The sequence below is a fragment of the Trichoderma atroviride genome, chromosome 6 (genome assembly GCF_020647795.1).
Source record: "Trichoderma atroviride chromosome 6, complete sequence".
Lineage (NCBI taxonomy): Eukaryota > Fungi > Ascomycota > Sordariomycetes > Hypocreales > Hypocreaceae > Trichoderma > Trichoderma atroviride.
Window position 1 is genome coordinate 1,643,716 of NC_089405.1, and position 25,070 is coordinate 1,668,785.

General features: G+C 52.1%; 7 protein-coding genes across 7 annotated transcripts; 4 read left to right on the forward strand and 3 right to left on the reverse strand.

The window, feature by feature from the left end:
• Positions 1-664: 664 nt before the first annotated feature.
• On the reverse strand, positions 665-3,014 carry TrAtP1_011120 (uncharacterized protein; the record flags this gene model as incomplete). The annotated part of the gene is made up of 3 exons (XM_014093286.2): positions 665-1,405; positions 1,468-2,658; positions 2,826-3,014. The coding sequence occupies 3 exons, from the start codon at positions 3,012-3,014 to the stop codon at positions 665-667; spliced, it is 2,121 nt and encodes a 706-aa protein (XP_013948761.1).
• Positions 3,015-5,707: 2,693 nt separating this feature from the next.
• TrAtP1_011121 (uncharacterized protein) lies at positions 5,708-8,074 on the reverse strand (the record flags this gene model as incomplete). Its single annotated transcript, XM_066114971.1, has 4 exons — positions 5,708-5,992; positions 6,104-6,643; positions 6,729-7,934; positions 8,063-8,074. The coding sequence occupies 4 exons, from the start codon at positions 8,072-8,074 to the stop codon at positions 5,708-5,710; spliced, it is 2,043 nt and encodes a 680-aa protein (XP_065971068.1).
• An 852-nt stretch (positions 8,075-8,926) lies between these two features.
• TrAtP1_011122 (uncharacterized protein) lies at positions 8,927-9,244 on the forward strand (the record flags this gene model as incomplete). Its single annotated transcript, XM_066114972.1, has 1 exon — positions 8,927-9,244. One exon carries the CDS (start codon positions 8,927-8,929, stop codon positions 9,242-9,244), a length of 318 nt encoding a protein of 105 aa, XP_065971069.1.
• Positions 9,245-12,776: 3,532 nt separating this feature from the next.
• Positions 12,777-13,116, reverse strand: TrAtP1_011123 (uncharacterized protein; the record flags this gene model as incomplete). The annotated part of the gene is made up of 2 exons (XM_066114973.1): positions 12,777-12,871; positions 13,029-13,116. 2 exons carry the CDS (start codon positions 13,114-13,116, stop codon positions 12,777-12,779), a joined length of 183 nt encoding a protein of 60 aa, XP_065971070.1.
• Positions 13,117-14,893: 1,777 nt separating this feature from the next.
• TrAtP1_011124 (uncharacterized protein) lies at positions 14,894-15,335 on the forward strand (the record flags this gene model as incomplete). The annotated part of the gene is made up of 2 exons (XM_066114974.1): positions 14,894-14,957; positions 15,211-15,335. 2 exons carry the CDS (start codon positions 14,894-14,896, stop codon positions 15,333-15,335), a joined length of 189 nt encoding a protein of 62 aa, XP_065971071.1.
• Positions 15,336-15,615: 280 nt separating this feature from the next.
• TrAtP1_011125 (uncharacterized protein) lies at positions 15,616-17,567 on the forward strand (the record flags this gene model as incomplete). The annotated part of the gene is made up of 2 exons (XM_014093288.2): positions 15,616-16,353; positions 16,425-17,567. 2 exons carry the CDS (start codon positions 15,616-15,618, stop codon positions 17,565-17,567), a joined length of 1,881 nt encoding a protein of 626 aa, XP_013948763.2.
• A 3,571-nt stretch (positions 17,568-21,138) lies between these two features.
• TrAtP1_011126 (uncharacterized protein) lies at positions 21,139-22,613 on the forward strand (the record flags this gene model as incomplete). The annotated part of the gene is made up of 2 exons (XM_014093289.2): positions 21,139-21,975; positions 22,101-22,613. 2 exons carry the CDS (start codon positions 21,139-21,141, stop codon positions 22,611-22,613), a joined length of 1,350 nt encoding a protein of 449 aa, XP_013948764.2.
• Between the last annotated feature and the right edge of the window lie 2,457 nt (positions 22,614-25,070).

The window sequence follows — 25,070 nt, forward strand, 5'->3', positions numbered from 1 at the left end:
TATCTCTACACCCGCATACACCATCATCAACAACCTCTCGCCAATATCTAAACTCTATATTCTTCCGGAGCCTTTCCGCCTCCCAAAAAGGGCTTCTATATTCTTTTCTTTTTCTTTCCTCTTGATCATCTTGAGCCATACCAAAGAGCCCCCTCTAGTCCCACATATCCCAGTCTAGGTCTAAAGGTCATCTCATACATTTCGACAAAAGAATAATAATAAAATAAACCGCATAGGACAAACCCGAAAGAGAAAAAAAAATAACAACACAAAGAAAGCGTCATGTTTCCCTCCCTTTTTGTTTTCTCCGAAAGATATCCTCCACGTCCATAGCTTTTGTTTTTTTTTTTTTTCTTCTCTATATCCCTCTTGGCTTTTTGGCATTTTCTTTTCTGTTTGTTTTTTGGGCACATACGGTTATCGTGTAGATAGATACACGAGGGAATGAAGAAAAAATGGAAATGGGACACAAAAAGGAGAACAAGGTAGATAAAAAAATAGAAGCAAGTATTCAAAATAACTCGCCCATCGTGATGCATAATTCCACCCAAACGCCTGTTCTGATGCATCGTATATCGGAGAGAAATGCTCATGTCACTCCCCTCCATCTATAATTTCGACGATGCACGTCATTTGTTTTCGTTTCTGTTTTGTTTCTTTTTCTTTACTGCGCCGCTGCTTGGCCGCCACCTCCAATAATCTTAGGCAGGGACTTCCAACCTCTCTCATTGGGCAGCTTGACCTTGCCAAAGTCCTCGTCGAGATCCAGGATGATCTTCAGCGCATTCCTGCTACGGGCAAAGGGGCTGGAGTCGAGCTGCTTGGACCTGAGCGTAGACAAAGCATCCGCCATGCTAGCATGCGACTTGTCCTTTGTTGCTGTTCCAGGCATGGGCAGCACGTTCTGCAGCACTTCGTATGCGGCTAGGGTGAAACCAAACTGGGGTGATGATCGGAAGATACGAGCGGGGCCGCCCTTGAAAAAGGCCGTGAATCCCTCCTCCTTCCAGATGGTCTGCGCGGCGTGTCGCAGACCATTGTACGTCGCCTCTCCCTTGCGAGCCTCCACCTGGAGACGGGTCTTGATGACATCGCAAGGCGTTGTCAGATACGCCGCAGGCATACCGGCAATGGCACCAGCCGTCAGGAGCTGCAAGACACCGAGCTTCTTGGTTGGTGATTCGCCAAAGAAGTCCTTCTTGAGATGGCTGTAAGTGGGGAAGTAGATGGCTGAGAAAGGTACGTCTCGCAGCAGACAGGCAGAGGCACCCTTGTACAGACCCATCAGACCGAGGTTGCGGACAATCCACATGGCCGATCTCTTGGGCGTGCCCTCGACAGTCTTGGCGACCTCTCCTTGAATTTGCAGACGAATCTTGACAATTTCAAGAGGGTTTGTGAAGACCTACAGATAGAACAGTTAGTTTGGACCGAGTTTGACGCAAAATCATCACAGGTTCAACTTACTACTTGACATCCACCAGCAGTGCCACCAGCAAGAATCTCAGCCCACAAGGGAATGCCTCCTTGCTTGTCTGTCAAGCGGCCTCGCACCAAGTCGTTGACAGTCAACTTGATGGCCTTCTCCGGCGCTACACCAACCAGCTGGGGCAAAACACCAGAGTAAAGGCCACGGAAACCTTCGTTGCGAACGACCTTTTGGAAGCAGTCAATCGAGTTCTTGTACAGGCGCTGTCCGGGCAGCGCTCCACGCTGGTTCTGCAGACGGGTCTTGACAAGATCAATGGGATACACCATGAAAGCACCAAAGGCACCAGCCACACTACCCAGACCGAAGTTGTATGCAGACTCTAGGACCTGATGCAACACCGCGCCACCCTTGGAAGCGACCCTGTCAACCGCCTGGCTGGCGGTATCCAAGGCGTCGTACATGGGATTCCGCCAAGAAGGATCCAGGACCTTGGCAAAGTCACGAAGACCCAGTCGTCCAGAAGGTTCGTCCAAGCTGGCAAAGTGGAAGAGAATGTCAGCCTCCATGGGCGTGAAGAGGGCGAATCGCGTGATGCCGGCCGCCTCGTTCATGAACTCTGATCTGGTAATCTTGCCATCCTTGGTTTTTGAGACGGCCCGGCGCAGAATCAGCTCAACCATGTCCATCTCCATGATGATGTTCTGGAAGGCTCGCACGTTGGCATAGGACACCTTGCTGCTGGCCGAGATGTTGCACAGGGTGTGCAGGTTGTTCAGCAGATGGTCCGAGAGCTTGTGTCTTGCCGTCTCGCGGATAATGCGCTCAAAGTCCTCCGGGTTGATATAACCATCGCCATCCTTGTCGAAGCGGTGGAAAGCCTGCCGGATGCGCTCGCCCTGAAGGCCTCGCAGCAACTGCGAGAACTGCGCATAGTTTAGGTTGTGGCGGTTCTTGTTCGTGCCAATGTACAGCTTGGCCCATTCGCAGTCCCAATCGAAGGGAATGTTATCCGGTCCTTTGTTGAGTTCGTAGAGGCGCTTAAAGTCATTGTACTTTACGATACCGGTCCGGTCGACGTCGAACAATCGGAAAGCGATTTCGTACTCGGCATCGGGCTTGAGGAGGAGGTTCTCGAAGACGCTCCAATCAGTCAAGGAAACTCTGCCGGTGCCCTTGCTGTCGGCGACGCCAAAGAGGATCGAGTACTGCTCCCGCTTGATCTTGTGCTGTTTGCGTTGAATGCCATGTTAGTCACTAGTCCCGCAACTGCCCCGATATAGCTCCGATGCTGAAAAGAGAGAGAGAGACGAAAAGGGGCCTAACAACGAAATAGGGGAACACAGAATTGGCGCAAAAAAAAAAAAGATGGAAATCGAACTCAATGGCAACTCACATAGTCCTCGTCCTTGGGCGCAACGGCGCTGATGAACTGCTCGGGCCCCAAGTACAGCTCGCCCGTCTCGGGGTCCTTGATCGCATGACTGCTGAAGCGAGCCTTGGTTTGCGCCGAGAGCTGCGCAGGCTCCTCGGCGCCAACCAGGCTCTCCTTGACAGCTTCCTTGACGCTCGAAACGCTCGTCATCTTTGCCAGAGGAAGTAGCAAACTCGACTCTCGGGTTCAGCAAAGGGTCTCGGAGAGTTGAAGAAAAATGTCCGCGGGGAGAGAAGACGGGGTAAAGATTGTTGGCCTCTTGTGGAGGAAGCGGCGAGGCTGTGGAGCTCGACAAAGTGGATTTTGGCACAACGGGGAAGCGCCAAAAAGCAGGCGCCAAAAGGATCTAGAGAAGAAAAAATATCGGAAACAAGCCCCTCTATGATTCTAAGTCTATTAAGCAACGCAAAGGAAAACGGAAAACGAACAAAAAGGAGAGAGGAGGAATAGGAACGAGGGTCGCAAAAGAGCGAAAAGTAAAGGAGGGATTTTGACTTGGCGAGTTGAGGCAGAAAAAAGTTGCGACCGCCGAAAAAAAAAAAAAAAAATATTACGCCGTCTCTGCTCCGAGTACGAATCAATTGGCGGCAGGATGGCTGCAAGGTTTGGCGGAATGCTAGGTACCAGGTACCATCACAGGTCCTGCCGCCACGCCGCTAGCTCGACGTCTACAGCGGTCAGAAGACGCGCTGGCCTATTATTCGTGGCCTAAAATCGGGGGCTGCGTTAGGGGTCCTTTGAAAAGTCTTGCAAAGTCCTGCTACTCTGCCACGTGAGCAGCAAAGAGCGGGAGGCGCACATTGAGAAGTATCCGCTACAATGATCGCCGTATCGCTTGGCCTTAGCCTCACCAAGAGGTACCGGCAGAAGCAACAAGCAATTGTGCCTGGACCAGCCAGTGGTAGCACCTGCACCACCGTTAGAAGCCATCCGCATGACTCGTTTTGGTCTGTTTTTGTGTTCCACTCAATTATTGTTTGTTTTCCTTTGAGGGTTGAAAACATGAAAAAGAAAAAGAAACAATTAATTAGAGACGACACAAATACCAATAAGGCGCAGTCCTTTGAGCCGGCTGGTACCTCCCTTCTTGAGCAGTTGCAAGTATCAGTACTGCGCATATACTCACGCAGTCTTATGTAACGCCGATGCACACCCAGCTGACATCAGATCCTTCATCGAGCACCCAGCCAATCTCTCTGCTCAAAACGTCAGAACCCGAGGGCGGCCACAGCTCGACTTGCAGTTCTCCTTTTATCCAGAAACCGAGGAATCCGTGTAGTCACTCCGTACTTGCTCTATAGCGGTCATAACACCCAGGTACCTATCTAGGTAGTAGTCATGGCGGTTCTTACAAGTGGGTACAGCGAAAGCCGATGCGATCACCTGGATCTCTACTGTTTGTACTACGCAGGATGGAAGTGATTTCTAGCAAAGAGATAGGCACTAAGCACGGCGCATACGGCGGTGGGAAAGATGGTATAGCAGCATCTTTCTAAGCTAAGAATCGCCGTCTGCCAACCTAAGGGCATCTATTCCATAGTCCACTAAACTAGACGTAATGAATCCGGGGTCGGGTCCAGTCGGACACAACTTCGGCCAGTCCGGACAGCAAATGCCAAAACGCCATGCCAGCAGAACACGACAACTCCTAGAAAGCAATGCACTGTGTAAAAACACAAGTGCGTAAAATATGCACGCTACTCCGTATACAACAAGAAAGGAAAAAAAAAAAGCCAGCCCCAAAAAAATGCTCTTCTAGAAAAAAATCAGCGGCGCCACCCGGAGCCGGTCCGGAACCTGAGCCCTGGGGCCTGCCCAGCCAATACGTACTTTGTTATCTTGTGCCTTACTCGTCTGTCAATTTCATTCAGATGCAAGACTGTAGATAAAGACCCGTTCTACGCCTAACGCATCACAGAGACGATTAATCCTCATTATTACAAACCAATTGGCCCCAACAAAACACCAGTTGCATCATCACGTACCACGTATCCTGCATGAAACCAGACCACCTCTGCAGTTCCGTAGGGCCGGGCCTATCCCGGAATCCCGGAGAGGGCCCTGCCTGCATAAAGCAATCGATCCGGCGGTCAGCAGCAACAATAGATGGCACATTATTGCGAGTACCAGGTATGGAGCACATACAGTAGGTGGCTGCGCTACTCTAGTAGCTTCCAATAGAAATTCACAGAGGCTATCTCACACTTGCGATTCTTTGTTGTTCATGTCTTCTTGTATTATTCAGGCTGTAACACAGAATCCGTAATGTAATGCCCAAAATAAATAACAGGGCGGTATTAATCCATACAGCTTTCCTCAAAGTGGTATTATCAAAGTCAAGAGCCAATCCATCCGTTTCTCCTGCTATGGCGCAGTGCGTGCCATGCCGAAGCTTCCTTTCGCCTAATTTCACACACCCTTTTTTGTTTTCCCTCGTTCCGCCCGTCCCTTCCACCCCCTCCAGCGCCTGCGTGGTATATATAAATCCATTTCATTACCGCCAGTTCCGGAGCAAGCCACCAACGCCAGACAGTACAATACAGAGCTAAAGAAAAGAAGATGATAGAGAGAAAATAAAAAGAAGAAAAGAAGAAGAAGAAAGAAAACATCGTCGCGAGTGCGTAGTGGGTCATCGTCTTCGTAAGATCGCCTGCAATCCCCGAGGAAAAAAAGGAGGGATTCACAGTAAGCAATGTCGAGGTGGCGGGTTTCAAAGTATTAAAGAAAAGCATCTCAAGATGCAGTAGTGGTATCAAACAATCAATCTCATAGCTTCCAAATAGTAGAAGGCTATGAGAGGCAGCAAGAAAACAAACATCACAGTAGATCAAAAGTGTCGGCTCTCATCCTTCTATAGGGATGAGAAGGCTGCCGTATTGCAGCTCAGAGACACTCGGAATTCGCGCCGGGCGTAATCGACGAACAGGTGTGGAGTGGTGTGGAAGTGTGAAACCAGCGTCAAGGGCGTGCTGAACCTGGATAGACGCCTCCTTGAATCTCTTTTCTCGATATTTCTCATATACGGCTCCGTGGTGCTTCAGAGGGTTTTCGCAGCACTCAATCATCATGGTCACCAGTGACTTGAGCTGGTTCCACGTGTAACCTGAGTAGTGAACGTGGCGCTTAGTCTGTTTGATTTCAGTCAGTGATTCATTGCTCGTGACGTCTGTAAAGCTGATGGAAGAAGAGAGAGAGAGAGAGAGAGAGAGAGAGAGAGAGAGAGAGAGAGAGAAACTTACCCATTCGCCCTTGTCCAGAATAAGCCTAGATAAGCAATGCGCACCAGCAGCCAGAAAGCTCGGAGGTGAGGCCACAAAGCGCTCATCCATAATAGTAAGCTCCAAAAAGTATTTAGCCAAAGTTCGGGTATCGATGTCGTAGTCGTCAGCCTTGCTAACGCGCCGCAAGAAGCTCATCGGGCCCGGCCATCCCAGTTCAAACCCGAGCATGCTGAGCATAAAACGCTCCGCCTTTAAGATATCATCTCCCGTGTAACCACCGTCCACCATGTAGACAATCTCCTCCAGGGAGGGGCAGTTGATCTCTTCGTATTTGGATGCGACCAAGATCGCCGTAGCTCCTACTAGCTGAAGCTTCCCGATAGACACAATCTTGCTCGACAGGAACCGGTCGATATAGTTGACCGTGAGGAAGAGGGTCTCTGGTAATAGGTTGAATCGGTGGTGCACCTGTACCAGCCAGTCCATGAGGACAGTCCGCATGGACCAATGGATTTCGGTTTGCATCTCCATATAATGGGGGTTAGGGAGCATCTTAATCTACAGAAGAGCAAAGACTTCCATGTTAGCAATAGGTCAATGGTGCATAAAACAGATTGGATAGTCATCTATCCAGATTGCTCACCTCCAATTCTCTCAAATAGTCGAAAATCTCTTCGCCATACTCGGCAACCATGCTGACGTCCCACAACTCTTCATCAACTTCTTCTCGGGTAATGGTCTGCACAACCTCAATTCTGGCCTCTTCCAGCTCACGTTGCACACGGCTAGACACACGCGGCGCGAGCATGGTTGTGGCGTTTGCTAATGTCATATCGCGGGATCGAGTCGAGTGAGCCGTCGTATATCCCTGGTCATGGTCGTCATAACCGTCGTCTTCGTCCTCGTCCTCGTCCTCGTCCCAGTACTCGTCGGCTTCGGAAAATGCGAGAGTGACACTGTCTTTATAGGTTTGAACGACCCCAATAGCGGGCTCCTCAGATATATTTGGGAGTTTGGATACCGCATCGACATATTCTTTATCGTGATTCACGTCTGCGCGCGAGGGTTCTTCAGATGGAAAAGTGAGCGGGTCCAGGTATGAGTCGTGACCGGTTAAGAAATCTTCAATCAGCGCAGGCATCACCAGTGGCTCAATTTCGATTAGGGCGAGGCTCTCTCTATTGATGCTATTGTTATTGTTGCCAGTGGCTCGATCGGCCTTCTCCACTTTGCTCTGAGTTCTTCGTAAAGTAGGCAATTCTTGTTTCAGTTGTGGCTGGCTTTTGTGATGACGAGGCTGCGGCGCATGCAGGTCGGAGGCGGATTGAGAAGGAGTCTTTTTTTGCGTTACAGCACTGCTCTTGGTGCCAAGGAGTTGCTGGGGAATATCAACGTCGAGTTTGTAAATTGATTGCTGCGTGGTAGTAGCGGTAGCTGCCGCAGCCAGAGTGGTTGTTGAGCTTGAGCTTGCACTTGTGGGCTTTCTCTGCAGCGGCTCCGCACGAGATTCGGTCGTCGTAGTCTTGGATTTGTTGTTTGCCATCGCTACGGGTCGCTGAGCAGGTCGAGAGAAGGAATCTTTGCTAGGCCTCACCACGTTTTCCTTGTTCAGAAAAGACGCGGGTACATGATTTGACGACACGCCCAGAGGCTTCTTTGTGACTTTGGCCTCGTCCCCACGGCCTCCAGGACCCTTGGACATGTTTGTCACGTCGCCAAAGGCTGCTCGTTTGGCAGGACCCTTGAATCCGGCGGCGGGGGCAGACGCGGCACTGCTGACATTTCCCATTGATTTCTGCCGCTGGTGAAGAAATTGTTGGGCATTCTCGCTGCCGCGCGGTCGAAAAGGCTGGATATGAGGTTGTTAAATTAGCATCACCACAACCTGTATCGAGGAGGAAGAAGACAGAAACCAAGGGGGGAGACGGGGAGAGGATGATTTGAGCATCAAGGGAACCTTCTCATTTTCCAACTTACCCGTGCGTCCATTATGATAGATTGCCGCCTTGACCTTGCTTCAGGGTCTTAATGACAATAAACTCTGCTTCGGTAAAATGCGCGAAAAAGAAAAAAAAGCTTATGCGAATATCAAGCCTCGAGCAGCGCAGCCTCCCACTGGTTTTCGGAGGAGTCCGCGTCGAGATATCATACAATAGAGATTTGCGTTACGCGGCGTCCAGCACAGTCCGTGTCTCCGGGGTCGCTCTTCGGGGACGATGGAGTCTCGAAGATGATGAAAAATAAATTAAGTGGCGTCGCCAAATCACGTCTAACGGAGGCCCAGGACCACAGCCGTGGCTATTTTTGACCACACGGCGACGGGGGAGGCAAAAGGTGAGAGAAAGGGGCTGGGTTGAATGAAGTGCTTCGTACAGATGGAGACAAAAAAGACAATGTGGATTTGGCGAGAGAAGAAGCGCCCCTCCCAGCCGGAAAGATGCTGCTCTCGACTCTGGCCCCGGTCTGGCGGATTTCCAATCCCCCTCAGCGGCGGAAAGCAGGCGCAAGGTGGAAATTGAATTTGGCGATGGTGACAAGGACAGGGAACATGCGCCGGTCAAGGTGCAAAAACGATGCGCCGCGTGCAAGAAGTCGTCGATACGGGCTGCCGCAGGGTTGCAGGATGGGGAAGCTGCCTGGGGATCCGAACTTGCGTGGACTGGCTTTAACCAACCGGCGGCCTGTCATGAGCCGACCTGGACGCTGTATTTTGGATTGTTTATTTGTTTATACCCCAAGCGCCGCAGACGCTTTAGCGCAGGAAGCCGTTAGCGGGAGCTGCGCAGCGCTGCCGCGGTTTTCTTTAGTTTTTGGGGGGACGGTATGCGCGCACGGACCATCATGCGAACAGGTCGCGCAATTTACGCTGTCGTCCCGGAGATGACGATATTCCGGGGGTTGCCCATGGCAGAGGGAGAACGTACCGCCATGCCGCTAGGCTGCTTCCGGACGCTGGATGTTCTCGTCGCGTCTCACTTGCGATGGCCAAAAACCGCAGAGTTTCACGTTTGCGCATCTACAGCAGCACAGCGAGGCGATGGTGGCATCTGGGCACCGTTAGTACCTGCAGGACGACATTACGATACGGATTTCGACTCACCATCCGCCAATGCACCGCCCAGGCGTGATATTGCAGCCGGCGCATTCTGGCGCCTTTGACGCGTTAGGGCTCTCGTGGCCGTCTGCGCCAGAGAGACACGACTTCACGTGACGGTGCGCTGCCACTTGACGCTGCCCTTTTGCTGCTCCACACTGAACCGAATCGAAACCGGCACCTGGCGAGGGCGAGGCATTGCATGCGAGGAACAAGTAAACGGACGCCTGCGTTGGGACTTGTCCCCAACGACTGAGACACTCTGTCTTGGGGCAATGCGGTCGGCCTCTCGATTTGGTCAATTGCGACGAGCCAGTGCCCAGTAAGCTCCGGCAGTTAAAGTGTAAGCTACTGGCTACTAATAGGCGATAGTCGCTCCGGCCAGGCCGCTTCGTCGTCCGGATGTCGCAAATCCCAGGCGAGCGACCTGCTCTAGAGCCCTGGAGATTGATGAAACAGTATCAGATGCGGTGGATTGTGATGAGCAGGGGCGGCGATGAAGCATTTGGACGAAGCAGCTGTCTTGGAGGACATCGCGAAAGCCATGGAATCGGCGTCGTCAAGATGCCCTCACACAAGCCCCTTCTTTCCAAAAGAACTGCACTAGCAAGCCTAGCTGAGCATTGCTATCCCGCCTCAGCCACGATTTCTCTATCCCAGGGGTCTTGGCGATTACGAAGTCGCGTGTTGCGGCGTTGAATCCAGTTATGTGTTGATATTGATGGATGTTCGATGCGCCCGGTCTCACGCCCTCCAGACGACCAGATTTGATCGCCAGAAGCGGATAAAGGCCATGTCTCTTGTGAATCAGCCAGTTGCATCGCAAACAAGAACAGGAGCCTCAAGAAGCAAGCCTATGCTTGGACCTATTTCTACTGTTGCTGTGCAAAATTCCAAGCCCGCAGCCACTCAAATGAGCGAATTTGTGCGGGTTCGATAATATGATATCATAATCTTACTCATTAAACACAGCATCGCCACCGAGATGAATATCTTGCCCCGTGCTCCATTCGTACGACTTGTTCTGAGAAAAACGACGGCAGCCGCATGGGGTTTGAGAATCTACGGCTATACAGCACTTTGATATCCATCGCGCACATGTTACCATCAATTACCTTTTACCTACATCTTGTACGTTTTGATTGAGTCACTTGGTCAATTTTCCATGCAGCGGAATGGTCCTGGGGGCAACGAGCGCAATTGCGCATTGTGCGTGCCGATCCGGCCGCATATGGCTGGGCCTTTTAATCCGTTTCAAAGTGATTCTAGCGTCAGCTAGCACCACAGTGTATTCTCGATTCTGGATTCTGGCAGGTCATGTTAGGGTATGATCGTGTACATGTCGAAACGGCCTCTACTGTCGAGTGCTGGACAAACAGCAAATTCTGCTGACCCCGAACGGCGCATATTGCGGCAGCACAGGAAGCTTCGCCGTGCCACGCCGCATGTGTGCTCCGTCTAGACGTACATGCATACAAGTAGGTAGTAGAATCAGGAGATTGAAAGAAGGGTGCCTCGTAAAAACCGGCAGCGAAAAGTGAGTGAGTGCATGGCAGCGACGAGATCCGCAATTCGTTGGGTCTAAAGGCACCAAGCAGAAGCAGAAGAAGCCCCCCTCGTCTCATCATCACTTGCATGGCCCGAAACAATAACAACGCACACTCGAGTCCACACACCGTATGTACAGTGCTAGGTACTACTTGTTGTTTTTGCAGGGCGGCATTTCATTGGGAGGCTGGATTGGATTGCGTCTACCGTCCAGTCTGGGACCCAGAATGCAGGCGATCATAAACTTTGGCCACTTGCCGCAAGGCACACACACAGGAGAGGAGAACGGGGCCCTATGAGCCGTCGATGGCTGGGCGGTCCTATCAACCTATCGCCATGGCCATTGTTGATCCTTGGGAGCCACCGTTCTGGCGCTGATTCGGCACGCATCTTGTCCACCCAACTGGTGTATCCACAAAGCCTCTCAGCACATGCATCAAAGCTCGCGCGGGGGGAAGACAGAGCGGTGACGAGCTGCGACTCAGAAGACGCTTCGAGAGCGACTCTCGCTTGTCGTATACCGTGCAAGATTTATGCGGCGCTCGCCCTAGACGAAGCCAGGCGCTGCTAGCTCAGAGGAAGCGCATTCAACCCCCTGCTCACCTCGACCAGAATTCTGTATCTGCCGGTACAGGTTATATGTTGCCCCTCTAACCCCGTATGTACTACTTACCTACCTAGGTGAGAAACAGGACAAGTAAAAAAGGAACAGACGCAAACTGAAGGTGGAAGCAAAAATAGTACAGGCAGACCTTTGGTGAGATAAGCATGCGCCGGATGCAGAATACCACCAACGCGGACACCCGCGTGCTGCCCGACCTCAATGTCTACCTACCCAACGAGTAGCCTCAGGATACGCGGACGCCTCACAGACCAGTGAAGCGTTGGAGTCGCCTTGTGACTGGACATTGAAGCCGGGGGACCCATACAAGGGACATGGTCTGCGACTTAGTGAGAAGCACAGCTTGTGCAACAGCAACGGCTGGATTGGCCATCGTTGTCCTACCTTTTCGTTTCTTTTTTTCTGCTCCAGAAGCCATCAAAAAAGAGTCTCAAAGCAGTAAGAGCCGATGAGGGGAAATGGGGGGCCAAAAGAGGATGAAGAAGGAAAAAAAAAAAGAATTAAAGAATTAAAGAATAAAAAACCCTGAATAAAAAAGGATAAGTCAGTTAGCGGCCAGGCAAATACCGTAGCCAAGCCACGCATAAACAGTGTCGCGACCTGCGCTTTTGCCAGCAGCCGTAGCTCCAACCGGAGGCTGGCGATTTAACAGCCCATGACGGTGGGATAAAGCAAACATTGGATTACTACTCGACTTCCCCTCCTCTGCCCGCATGAGAGAGTTTGGGCCGATCTTGCAACCACGGGAGGGGGGCTGTCAGGCACACCCTCAGTCAGTGTCGAATCTCGGGAAGCTGGCATGGAATCCAGCATGAACGACTTGCGTTGCGGGTGAGCTTTTACAGATACTCCCTAGGGACTGGAGGTGGTGGATTGGATATACAGGTACAGCTCGGCGCTGCAGACATCAAGTTTGAGTGAAGCCCGGTGGTTTGAACTCACCGAGCGTCGTTCTCGATCTTTCTGCTTAGCAGGATCGAAGCAGTGCCCCCCGGCAGAGCACTAACCAAGGCCACGACCCTGGTCCAGATTCCAGATTCAATGGACACGCAGCAGGCAGTCATGCTGGTATGAATCGAATCGCCCACCACGGCATCATGAGCTCCGCCTTGGCCTGGTTCCTCGTCCGCTCGACAGCCTTCCCTCCACGGTCCTCGCCCAGTCACTGGCTGGTGATGGCTTCGTCTTGAGACCCCTCTGCCCTGCCTGGGTCCGTTGCCGCTACCGCCTCAGAGTTGCGATCCCCACCTCCTCTGCCTGCTTAGCCCACACACCTGTGCTGCTGCTTCTTGCTCCAGGATCCCTGCAGGAGGGAAACGGGCGCCTCTGCGCCGGGTCTCTGATGCGGCGCCATTGGCTCTGAGCAGTCGTCGGGAATTAATAACAAGCACAAAGCAGGCAAATTCGGTGCTCCAAGCCGATACCTACTAGTCACCCCTTTCGCCTGCCGCAGCCGCCATAGAAGAATGCTTGGAGATGATGGCCAAGTCGACAATCCAGCTGGTATAGCTCTCATCAACTTCTTTTCACCAGCTTCAGCACGTGCGTTTTTCTCATCATTCTTTTTTTTTTTTTTTTTTTTTTTTCGTCTCTCTCTTTTTCTTCTTCTTCCATTTCATCATCATGAGTAGCAAAGTTAGCAAGGGGGGAACTTGCAGCCTGAGATTGCTGCATCGAACCAAAAGCTTTGATTCTGGGCGTGCCGCCTTTAGCAGCAGCCCACGGTTGTCGGAATGTGCTTCGCGGAGCCTGGGACCCCTGGCCCATTTCCTGTGTGTTTGTTTGTCTGCCAGCGTGTGGTGCGGAGAGGGTGGCGGATCAGTCAATCAAATCAATCAATCAAGCAATCGCAATCAATCAGCGCCAGGCCGCATAGACGCACGTCCGCACGCCCAGCGAGCGTCCTGCCTGCTGGCTGCAGCTTGATGGCGCATGCCATCCATGGCCATCCACGTCCCAAGGCCCATATACGGAGCACGACGTCCACACAAGATACAGACGACTGACTGATGCTCCGTGTGAAGCCGTAGGATTGCTGCTAGCTGCGTGTACTAAGGCAATAGACTACATGTACTCCGTAGCGCCCACAGGCCCTCGCCAGCCGTTGCTCCTCCTCGACGCTCACTCGCCCGTCCCAGGCTCTCCTCTGCATGTCAGTTGCCGGCCACATCTTGGGATCGCAGGCGAGGAGGGGCTGGTGGCGTCGCCTTCGCTGGCAGACTGGCCGGTCCGGGTGGGCCCCCCCTCTGGCTGAGTTTGACAACGAACAACTCCATAATTATAGATGATGCTACTACGGAGTCGTCGTAGCGAAAATGGCCGACGGGGTCACCAGACTAGGGACTGATGAGTTGGTGACGGGTCAAACGGGCCAAACGAGCGGTCTCTGCACCCTATGCCTGTTCTGGCCCTCTTTGCCATCGCCTCAGCGCCGTCTGGCTCTCCTTTGAACTCAAGGGACCCTCTCACGGCATGGGACAGCTGCAGTCTGTACATATGTGCGCCGACTAACGTATTATGTATGTACGGCTACATGTAGGCTTGTCTCGTAACGGCAATGCCAATGGCGAGTCTGCGCCCACATCCGTGCGTACTGTGCAGCAACGGACAGCACCAAAAAGTGACCGTCGACATGTATGCTGCCCTATTTATCTGCTGTGGTGCCTGACGCAGGATGAGGGCTTGGAGATGCCGTCGTGCCATAGGTCCATTTGACAGGCTGGGCTTTGTGCCCGCAGGAGATGAAGGGCATTGACTGTCAATTGTCTAATTTCTTGTCCAGAGAGGCTCGGCGCCGTTCATTGCGACTGGAAACGTTCATCTCCAGAACGATCAATCCAGTGCTGGAGCGGCTAGTCAGTAATACTTGTAGAAATGATGTAACATTGAACCTTTGTAGCCTCATAGAGTGCGCGACGTGAGGAGCACAAGGCCGAGTCGTCGTCGCTGGGCTTTGATTTACTGTAGTGGAAACAGCCGTCATTCGCTGACTCTCTCAAGGTTCGAACGTTGTTTGCGCCGTAAGAGCGCGGGATGCTGGCATGGCGACTGCGGCCCAAACTGCCTGCGGCCTTTCCTCTTTCTCGCTGGAGGGGCTATTTATTGGCAATTAAATAGCAATGGATCGTCGTGCCGGCGTAAATCTCGATAGGAAGAGAATCGAAGCGCCAAAGCCAGCCCAAGCGCAACGGATGAAACAAGAAGCCTCATCTGGATGAATGCGATCCGAGGCGGCTACCGGTCTAAACTCAATATTACTGGCAGTACCTGCGACAGCTAGACGCCGCAATTTCAGGGCCCTAACAGCGCTACGCAGGTCTGCGCAGCCTTGGACAGCGCCGCCGCAACAGGCCCTTCCGCGACCCAACAAGTCCAGCTTCAGCGCTCGTCTCGGCACGCTACAGGCGCTGTAGGGCCAGTTCCAGCAAGCGACGACAGCCTGAGCCACCTGGACGTTTGAACGTTTGGGGGAGCATTCGTGTTAGTGAACCCAGCCGGCAGCGACAAAATCGTTCGACCTCGCCTAGCAGCTCCTCTTTTCTCCATGCACACATTCTACCCAACTTCGCCTCCAGCAACAGCTTTGCAGACCACTCCTGATCTCTCTGGTGAGTTTCCATCGACTCTGTCATCAAGCGCGATCCAGCTTTTGCCTTGAATTTGGCCTCCCCTTCCGCCCCGTCCCTTGGACTTGCGCCCAGCCTGCCCGTCTGTGTCTTGCGTCCCGCGCCTTTGTTCACACAGGCTTTTTCCCAACCCGCTCCGTCTGGAGGCTTCGCGACGCTCATCAAACCCTATTTGCAGCCTTGTTCGAAAGCCATCGGGGCCGTTCACAGCTAATCTCCCTGAATCGTCGTCCAGATACCGTCCAAAGCGCGGCCTTTGCCAGACCTCGTCGCCGCCGCCGAGCCCGCCGCCGCGCCAGCCAGGAGCTGAACCAAGAAGCAGGCACTTACCGCACAGCCTGGATGGTGATGAACTTTTGAGATTGCCTCATCATTCATCGTCATCTGGAAGCGGAAGAGCCCATTACGAGACCTGGCTGCCGGCCAGTGATGAAATTGTCGGCCATCCCGCAAAACGATACTCTTGTCTGAAGCTGCTGGTTTTGTCCACCCACGCAAAATCCGCACCCGAGGTCCCCAACCCTCAAAGCCCTCTCTCTCTCTCTCTCTCTCTCTCCAAAGCTCCCTCCGCGAGTTCGATCGCTATCCTCCTCCCATCCGATCCGACATCAAATAAAACATCAAGACACACAGAAAAAAAATGAATTCGTTATCCCCTATAAACACTTCAGGCGGCGGCATGTCCGCAGCGTCTTCAAATGGCGGTAGTGTCTCGCCCCGTCAGGCGCCCACCCCCAAGAACGTCGCATTTGAGCTGCTATTCCTTGAATCACCTCAATACCGTGCGCGCTTGCCTATGCGAGTGCAAATCTATCCTCATGATACCACGGACTCGATTGTCACAACCGTCAAGAACTTCTACGGCTTGTACTCGGGTCCGACCGGGTCAAAAGGCGTCAGCTTTGAGGACGAACTCGGCAATACCTTGATTGCGCGATATGAGAATTTCCGCAACAACATGATTGTTTATGTTCGAGTGATTGAGGAGGCGCCCATGACTGCCCTGGAATCACATCACTACCGCGGCCTTCACATGGGCGCCGATTCCTACTATGGGGGTGAAGGATATGCCCTCCCTCAGCGCTACGGCCCTGAGATGGCCCAGTCACCGCAAAGACGGAGTCCCTCGCCTTATGGGTCGCGAGGACGAAGAAGTGACTCTACCAGCACCAAGGGCCACTCCCGGTACACCAAGAGCCGGGCTCATCAAAACCACGCCGATGCCTACGCTGACAGCATGAACGGCTACAGCAGCGGTGATGGCGGCGCCCCAAGCACTACGTCCGCCAGGACCAAGGAGCAGCTTGGAACAACCGACATTAGCGTTGAGAACATTGTCGAGGGCGGTCGACGAAAGAGGGCCAAGTTTGAGAGCTCTGTAAGCGCGGCGCATCATCATTTCAATGTCTTGTCCGCTATTTGCTAATTTTTGTCTTCTCTCTCTTGCAGGAACTGCCATTATTCGCACCGCCTCAGATGCCTGCCGCTACTTCGAACCCATCCGTGTCGCCCGCCCGTCGAACCGATCATCACAGACATTCTATTTCTTATATACAAACTGGCCACAACCCATTTATAAACCCACGCCCGCTTCATTCTCCGCAAGGCTACGGCGGTGGGCATGGGCAGATGAGCATGTACTCTACCCCTGTTGCCAGTGACCGCCGTGGTCGGGCTAGCATCTCCTATGGTAGCCACGGCATGGCTCATGGCATGGGCATCCTTCCAACTCCCGACCCCACTGTCGGAAGTTGCATGTCAGAAGAAGACAAGGATGTCGCCATTCAGCTCATGCGACTCGGCGAGATGTCCAACATTTCTCACGGTCGGACATCCGCATCAACTTTGGACGATACATTTAGCGGTCGAGCCGATGCCACATCCTCCACTGGCGCCACTAGTGAAGGCGAAAGCGACAGCGATGTTGAGCTCCCGCTATCTCGCCGTCAAAAGTTGAACTTGAATGGCATGTCCAAGCAGATCTACCAGACCACCGAGTCGCACTTCATGCCGCCCATTGATAGTGCCGAAGCCAGCGGTGAAGACGCCGATTACGAAGATGGCCTAGACGCCCGGGCCAAACCGGCTCAGAGCAAGTCGACAAAGAACAAGTCGACTCCGACTACCACACCCAAGGTGGCCTCTTCAAAGGCCAAGGTACCCCGCGCTGCCAATGGCAACAAGACCAAGAAGCCGGTCGTTGTCCCTGTGCCCAATGGGCCAATCTCCCCGGCAGCTTCCAGCACTCATTCCAGGAAGCAGTCAGTGGTGTCTATTGGACATGTGGCTCAGGCTGGCGAGGACGATCATCCCGACCTCTCCACTAAGCCGCGCTGCCAGCGCTGCAGGAAAAGCAAGAAGGGCTGTGACCGCCAACGACCTTGTGGTCGCTGCCGCGACGCTGGTCTCTCAGCAGACCAATGCATCAGCGAAGATGAAGGCAACGGCCGAAAAGGCCGTTATGGCCGCCACATGGGAGTGCCACTAAAGAAGGACGAGATTGCTCTTGCATCCCAGCCCGCTCTTTTGCCCGCCGCCCCCATTGCTGCCAACACAATGACCACCGACAAGGCTAAGAAGCGCAAGCGGTAGAGAACAATTTTCTTTGTTTTCCTGCGCGCCGGATGCTGTATGATGTATCAGTTTAGACGCAAAAAGAAGGGAGGCTCTCTTTTTTTCTTTTTTTCCGATTCTGATCTTCAACGTTTGTGTATCATTGTTGCTGGGGTTCTTACGGTCCCTACAGACTTTATCTCGCAGTCACATCTCCTTGTCTGTCATCCACATACCTGGATAAGAGGCGGGTATGCAGTCTTGTTTTGATTTTTTTTTCCAGAGCAATCTTCATTTTCTCTCTTGATGCTATTATGAAGACGTAATTACGACGGCCAATGCAGGGCCATTACACTCCTTCGATGGCGTTTGGGATGTGTATCAGGTGTCACTCGATTATTTTTTTCTGTTTTCTTTATTTTTCCTTTTATCCTTTTTTTTTTCTTCGTTTACATATGCTTTTTTTTTTGTCTTGTTATCTTGGTCATCGTCAAGCTGCGCAAGGAGACAGCGACAACAACAACAGAAGGGCAACACACATCCGCAGCCACACTCTGCAGTTTGCGTGTGTGTAATACATACCATCACTGATGGGGACATGGGGTTGACAATGGATGAGATGGGGTTATAAAAAAAATTGGCGACCGTGGCTGGCGAGCTTTGGAAATTGTCTCGCTAGCAGAAAAAAGGGTTAGAACTGAGAGAGAGGCGATAGGAAGAGCGCGCTCAACATTTTTCTTTTTCTTGTTTCTCATTTCCTTCATTTTCTCATACTGTGTCTAAAGTAAGAAGGCTTGGTCGGGTTTTATGGTGGCACGAAAAAATATTTGCCGGTTGGAGCGCTCGTCTTTGGTGTTATTACAAACTGTCTAGTTTCTTGACAAAAGGGACTGGTTTGTGAGGGAAGGGGGGTGGATTCTTTTTTTTTTTTAACCTTGTTCTTCTCTTTTTCCTCTGCTCTTTTCTTTTTTGTTTTCATGATTTTTTTTTTCCTCGTTTGCAAAATTTCCTATTTTTGGTGCGCCGAATTTTCAGCGATTCGTGGTCGGTAGTTTGCGGGTTTTTTTCCTATTTTTGGCTGTTTATTCGTCGTCGTTGAGATTCTGGCACAGCTCAAAATATTGCTGTTTCTGGAAGGAGGGGGATGATGGGCCTTTGGAAGGGACATGAGTGTTCATAGAGAGAGAAAGAAAAGAGGCACCATTGCGCGTTAAATATACGTCAAACATTGCTTTTTGTACGTTTGCGACTTAGAATTGCAGAGTGATGAAGTGAAAACCGCATGCGATGGCGTATGCGCCTTGACATTGAGGGAAATATACAAGAGCGCGACAGCTTACGACCAGCTTATCTGTCCCTTTTCCCGCTCTATAAGAGGCGATCCCCGAGCCGCTAGGAGCGTTTCGCCCGATGTTAGCTTCATCGCAGCGTCGCAGAGATGGAACGCTCCCGAGGGCGCGCTGTCCCGCCCTGCAGCCTCCAAATGAGAAGCTACCCCGTTCCGCCCAGCCTCGGGTTTCCAGCGCTCGGATATTTGCCTCCCTCTCACCATAAGCGCATATTATATCGCTTCTCAAACACATACTTTGCCTTCTTTCTCACAGAAAGTCGGCAGATGTAGTCAAACTTGACTCGGTACGCTATTCCCCATGTGACCTAGCGCCCTAGCGGGCCGGCACAAGCCGGGGCGCGCAAGGATTTTTTTGGAGTCAGGGGTTCAACAGCCGATTGGTCCCGATGCCATGAGGTCATGTGATTTTGCACGAGAAGGGGAATACCTAATAGGGGGCGTTTTTTGCATACTTTGCGCTTTCTTTTTGGCGGTTTTTTTCGTTGGGAGATGGGTTTTCGGAGTTTGTTTACGTCATTGGTTATTTTTTTTTTTTGTGTGTTTCTACCCCGCGGAATGGAGGGGTTGTAAGAAAAGACAAGGGAATGGGAGAAAAGGGAGAGGGTAATTTCAATTGAGACAACAACAGAACAGTAGGGTTAAGTCTAAAAATAGCTGCAAGTTGTAAAGGAAATCATTTATTGTAAATGGGCTTTGAGTTAATTGAAGCTGGGCTTCATATTTCCTCTTTGTTCTTCTTTCATCTCCATCTAAGACTCGGCAGTGTTTTTCAATTCACGGCACAAATTAAAAGCGATGCCATTTACGGAACAAATTGCCCCGTTGTCGGCTCATCTAAGTTTTCCATCCGATGTTCTTTTTTTTCCCCTCATCTTCCAGCGAAATGTTTACGTACGTATTACATTTGTCGTTTATCTTTCTTGCCCGAAAGCGGAACTTTATTTTTCTTTCATTTTTCACCATCGGAAGCGGTGAGAAGAGCTAATTGGAGGGGAGGGGGCCAGAGAGCAGGTATGCTAATTAATTTAAAAAGAAAAGAAGAAAAACTTGGTCAGTCGCCGACTTTCTTGTCGGATGTGGGGCCCCGGGCCGGACATCGGAGCGGGGAGTGGGGCTGGGAATAAGAAGCGAGAATAATGACCAGCAGGAAGTATACTTTTGTGAAAGGAAAAAAACTTACCCTATATGGTATGCGGTCTGGGTTGCGCGCGTATGGGGGGAGATGCTGCAGCTTACCTACTAGTAGTTGCGGAGTAATCCGGGGTATTTATGTGCTGACTTGTTTGACTCTTGTGATTTTATTTTTTTGGGTGAAAGAGTTGATGTAGAAGAAAATGCAGTTTCTCCCTTGTTTGTTCGTTGCGTATGTGTACTTTGAAGCTAAAACGCCAGAATGTCTAAGTAGCACACACCTGCATCGGAACAATTCAACAAGGATCGTGTCTTCAACCACATTTGCCGGCAAACCTTCTTATCTCAATAGCCGATACAAAAAAACTAACCAATCCCATCAACGCCCCCTTTGCAGCACTGTAACCCTGCTAGATGAAAAAGGACAGCCACCGACGCTGTCAACCCCCCTTACATATCAATACCAAACCTCCCGCAGCCATACCGGGAACTTTTGCCCTGTTGGCGGCCAGCTGAGCAAACCGTGCATCCGGGTTCGGTGAAAGATGCTCCGGTTTTCTTCTTTTTCGAAATATATACTACCCGATTCTAGTATCTACCAGCCCCCAGTTCCCACATTACCGATTCGGCTTCTTGCCCGTCTCAACAAGGGGGGGGTCCACACAAAGGCGTAAGATGCACATCATTACGGCAGACCCCAAAGGCTTTTTGCCCTTGACTGCTACGACCTACTCAAAGCTACTGACTTTATTAGGAAAAAAAAAAGGTACAATGACACCAAAATAATCCTAGTGGGCTGGCGATATCGGGGCCAGGATCCCCGACTTACGGAACGGTGACTGGGATCCTTGCAGCTTACTGCTGGCAGCTTGATAACATGCTTGGCAGAAGGCAGTATAAATACGTCGGCGCTGGGAGGTGAGGAGAGTTGCATTGGCTTGGTGGGAGCTGACTTTGGGTAGTATCATGGCCTGCAATGGTTTCCGCAACCTCCCTGTTTTTTGTTAAATTGACAAGTTAAATAATATAATATTTTGTTTGATTAGTTGACTGATACCCCCATCTCTCACCCTCATTCACTCACTCACTATTCCCCTTTCCCCCTTCTTCCTATTCGTTTAATTCGCAATGACGTTACGAGATGATGAAAAGGATGCTGCCATCCAAGAAACTGGTGTCCTGGGCGTCACAACTCCCAACAGCAACAACTCCTCACCACCCTCTATCCTAAATACCGCCCAAGACGTCGAGTTAGGAGGAGAAGAGAAGGACTATGGACCTCCACCAGACGGCGGCCTCGAGGCGTGGCTTCAAGTCCTTGCCACGCACCTAATCAATGCCATGACATGGGGCTACGCCGCAGCCTTTGGCGTCTACCAGCTCTACTATGTCGAAACTCTGGGGCTCCCCGCCTCGCAGGTTTCGTGGATCGGGTCTGTCCAAATCTTCTTCACCTACGCCATCTGCGCCGTGTCCGGGCGGCTCGCAGACGCGGGCTATACTCGCATCACCGTCGCGGTGGGCACGTTCATGGCAGTATTCGGCACTTTCATGACGAGCCTCGCCAAGACGTACTGGCAAATCTTTCTCGCCCAAGCCGTGTGTATCGGCATTGGACTCGGTGTGACGTTTATGCCGGCCATTTCCATCCTGAGCTCGTACTTTGAGAAAAACAGGGCCTTTGCTCTCGCCGTCTCGGCGGTGGGCACGTCGGTTGGTAGCGTGTCGTTTCCTGCCATGATACAGCATTTGACGGCGAGGATCGGATTCCCCTGGGCAGTGCGATGTGCGGGCTTCCTTGCCCTGGCCATGGCTGTTGTTGCCAACGTGTTGCTGAAGCCCAGATTGCCGCCTCGCAAATCGGGGCCCCTGTTGGAGCTCTCGGCCTTTTCAGAGCTGCCCTACCTCTTGTTCTCCATGGCTGCGTTTGTATACTTTTATGCTCTCTACTTTGTCTTCTTCTATGTACGTAAGCGCAATAGTATCAGGCGTGTGTTCCTTTTTGTCTCGCTCTGTGAAGAAGAAAAAGCCGTGAAGTTGAAGAAAGCGAAAAGAACCTTAAAAATTGTCGTTAACCCCTTTCTTTTTAGATTAACAGTTACGCCCGTAACGTCATTGGCTTTTCAAACAGTGATTCCATCAATCTGCTCATTATAACGAATGCCATGGGCATCCCCATGCGGCCGATTGCAGGCTACATCGCAGACAGATGGACTGGGCCAATCAACCTCTTCATCGCCGCCCTCGCGGCTGTGTTCGCCATACTGTACTCCTGGACCGCAGTCACAACCCGAACGGGCATGTACGTCTTTAGCGTCGTCTACGGCCTATCAATCGGCGCAAACCAGGGCCTGTTTGTTGCGTCCCTGACGAGCTTGACCAAAGACCCGCAGAAGATGGGTGTCAGGTTTGGCATGGTGGAAACGCTCAGTGCGCTGGCAACGGTGGCCGGGGCACCAACAGCGGGTGCCATTATCGATCACAACCATGGAAACTATTTTTGGGCACAGATATGGGGAGGGACCGTGATGGCTGCGGCAACAGTCATTTTCATATCATGTCGTATCTCTGCGACCGGATGGAAACTCTGGGCCAAGGTTTAGCCAGCCAGCTAGTTGGCGAAGCTGTTGGTAAGAGCAGTTGATTAGAAAACTAAAAAGGGGCTTTGAGGACTAGGCATGGGAGTAGGAATCACAATGGGAAGACCAAAAGCATAGACGCCGATACCGGAACATGGCTCACCAAGGAATCGTGTTCTCAGGCAGAGGTAGCGGTAGTAGCGGTAGTAGCAGTAGTAATAATGACGGCTTTAATCAATCAGGCAATTCTCTGTTCCCACTTGGCGCTGTGCGATGCGATGCGATGCGATTCTCAAGGCTGTTGCAGCTTTGCCACAGCCTTGGCTACGAGAGCCGCAACTTGTGTGCCCTCTCTCCAAATGTCGTCGTGTTCAAGGCTGAGGTCCCTGATGGCTATCGGTGTGATGCCGTCTGCGATGAGCCTGGCTTCCATAACGTCGAGCTCTGGCATATCGATCAGGGTGTCCTCTGCAGAGTTTGCCAAGATGACGAGACGAGGCCCGTCCCCCCCAGACGTCCTTGAAGTTACCAGCAAACGTTGCCGGAGACACTGCGTCCCAAACCTGCTTGTCCGGGCCAAAAACGCCAGTCGTGAACTCTTCGTAAATCCCGCCGTGCCTGGCGACCATGCCTCTCAAGTCGTGGATGCCCGATATGCTGATGAGGGCTGCTGGCAGCGGCACTGCGGGAGCCCAGCCACACGATGCGTCGCTGTTCATGACGACCTGGTGGGCCAGCGCACCGCCCGCCGAGTGGCCAATGAGCACGTAGTTGTTGCCAATGCCGTACTTGCCATCGAGAAAGCGCAGCGCGGAGACGACGTCCCGGATATGGTCCGGGTGACGGGCGTTGTGCAACTCCTTCGCCGGCGTCGAGGGATCCTGGGGAAACTGCGGGTGCGGAGACAGGCGGTAGTCAAGGCTGGCAAAGCCCCGGATGGCCGACTTGGGCAGATCCGCGCGCGCGGCCATATGCTGGACGGGTGGCACAAAGTCGTCGACGGTGTTTCTGGGGTCTCGCCACGCGCCTCCGTGGACGAAGCTGCCGCGCGCACAAGGTTAGAGTTACAAGTAAGGCTCTGTGGGAGCAGTCAGAGTCGTACATTATCCAATAAGCTGACGCTGGCGCATGCGCCTCTTGTGTGTCGTCATCGTCATCAAACTGCCAGACGGCGACTCGCTGGAGGGTATGATCGCCGTATTGGAGGCTGGTGTAGTTGAGGCCAGGGATGTGTGCAGAGCTCATCGTGACTCTTTGCTGCTGGGCGTGATGCGGGGGATTTTGGAAAGGTTGGTTTCAGAGCCTGGTAGTGATGCTACTTCGTACTTGCCAGGCTACGCTACCTATGGGCACCTCCGATAACAGACACTGCACAGCGATTAGGCGGGGGTGCGATACGAAGAACGTGCATTGTGAGTCTAGAATGTACCTATACGAGAAATGCGGCCTTTCTTTCTTTCTTTTTCTGTTCTTTCTTTTCTGTCTCTTCCTTTATCTTGACTGAAGCTCTGTACAGTCTCTTGATGCTGATGAGAGACTATAGCAGACGAGCAGGGGCCACGAGTGGACAGGGATAAGTGCCGAGGGCGGTATATACTGCAGAGATTGCAGAAATGAGGTTATGCGCAAATGGCCATTTTCAGCTCAGCTGTCGTGGCATGGCAATTGAATCAGAGGGCATTTCCGGCGGGCGATCTATTGAGCAGAAATACGGGGTAGCGAGTCGCTAGCGGCTTCGAGAACGAGGCTAACGAGATGCTAGTGCTTCTTAGGTAATGGGAACCAACTGAAGCTGCCTCTGCGGCTGCCAACAGCGCTTCTGGTAGGTGACACCGAGAGGGTCTTTCAATGGCCTTTGGTGGGGACTCTCCCCACTATTCATTGTCGAATGCTTGGCAGGGAAGCCTAATCGCAGAGGGGTTATGCGGGTGATTCGGAAGGTGAGAAGCGAAAGGTGCAGCCAAAGTAAGATTAAACCTCAGTAGAATGGGAATAGGGGCGGCTGAATAAGGGGTCCGAACTGCCACTTGCATTGCTGCCAGCAGTATCCGTACAGGCAGAGCACAAGCAGTTGGTAAGTAATTGATAGTGCTGAGATTCATTCTGTGCAGCCACGCGCTCAGTCTCGCGTGGGCGTGTTTGTCTGCTGTACCTGCCGCAAAACCAGCACAATAGCTGGATGATTCGAGCGCAACAGCGTGCCAGACGCCGCCACCGACACCAGTGCCAGCGCAGCCAACAAGTGGCTTGACTCGGTGATGAAATTGACGGGTTTAGTTTTTCCTGTCTCTTCAATTAGCTCGGGGCCAAGCTTTCTGATACAGTGCCCGCGACACGCCAGCACTGTAACACAGCCTGAGCTCTGGAAATAGAGAGCCAATAAGGCGCTGCGTCGCTAAGCAGATTGCGGTACTTGTACATTCCATGTCATATCAGCGGGGTCATCTCTCTCTCGTTTTATATCGCGAGACGCCGATCGTT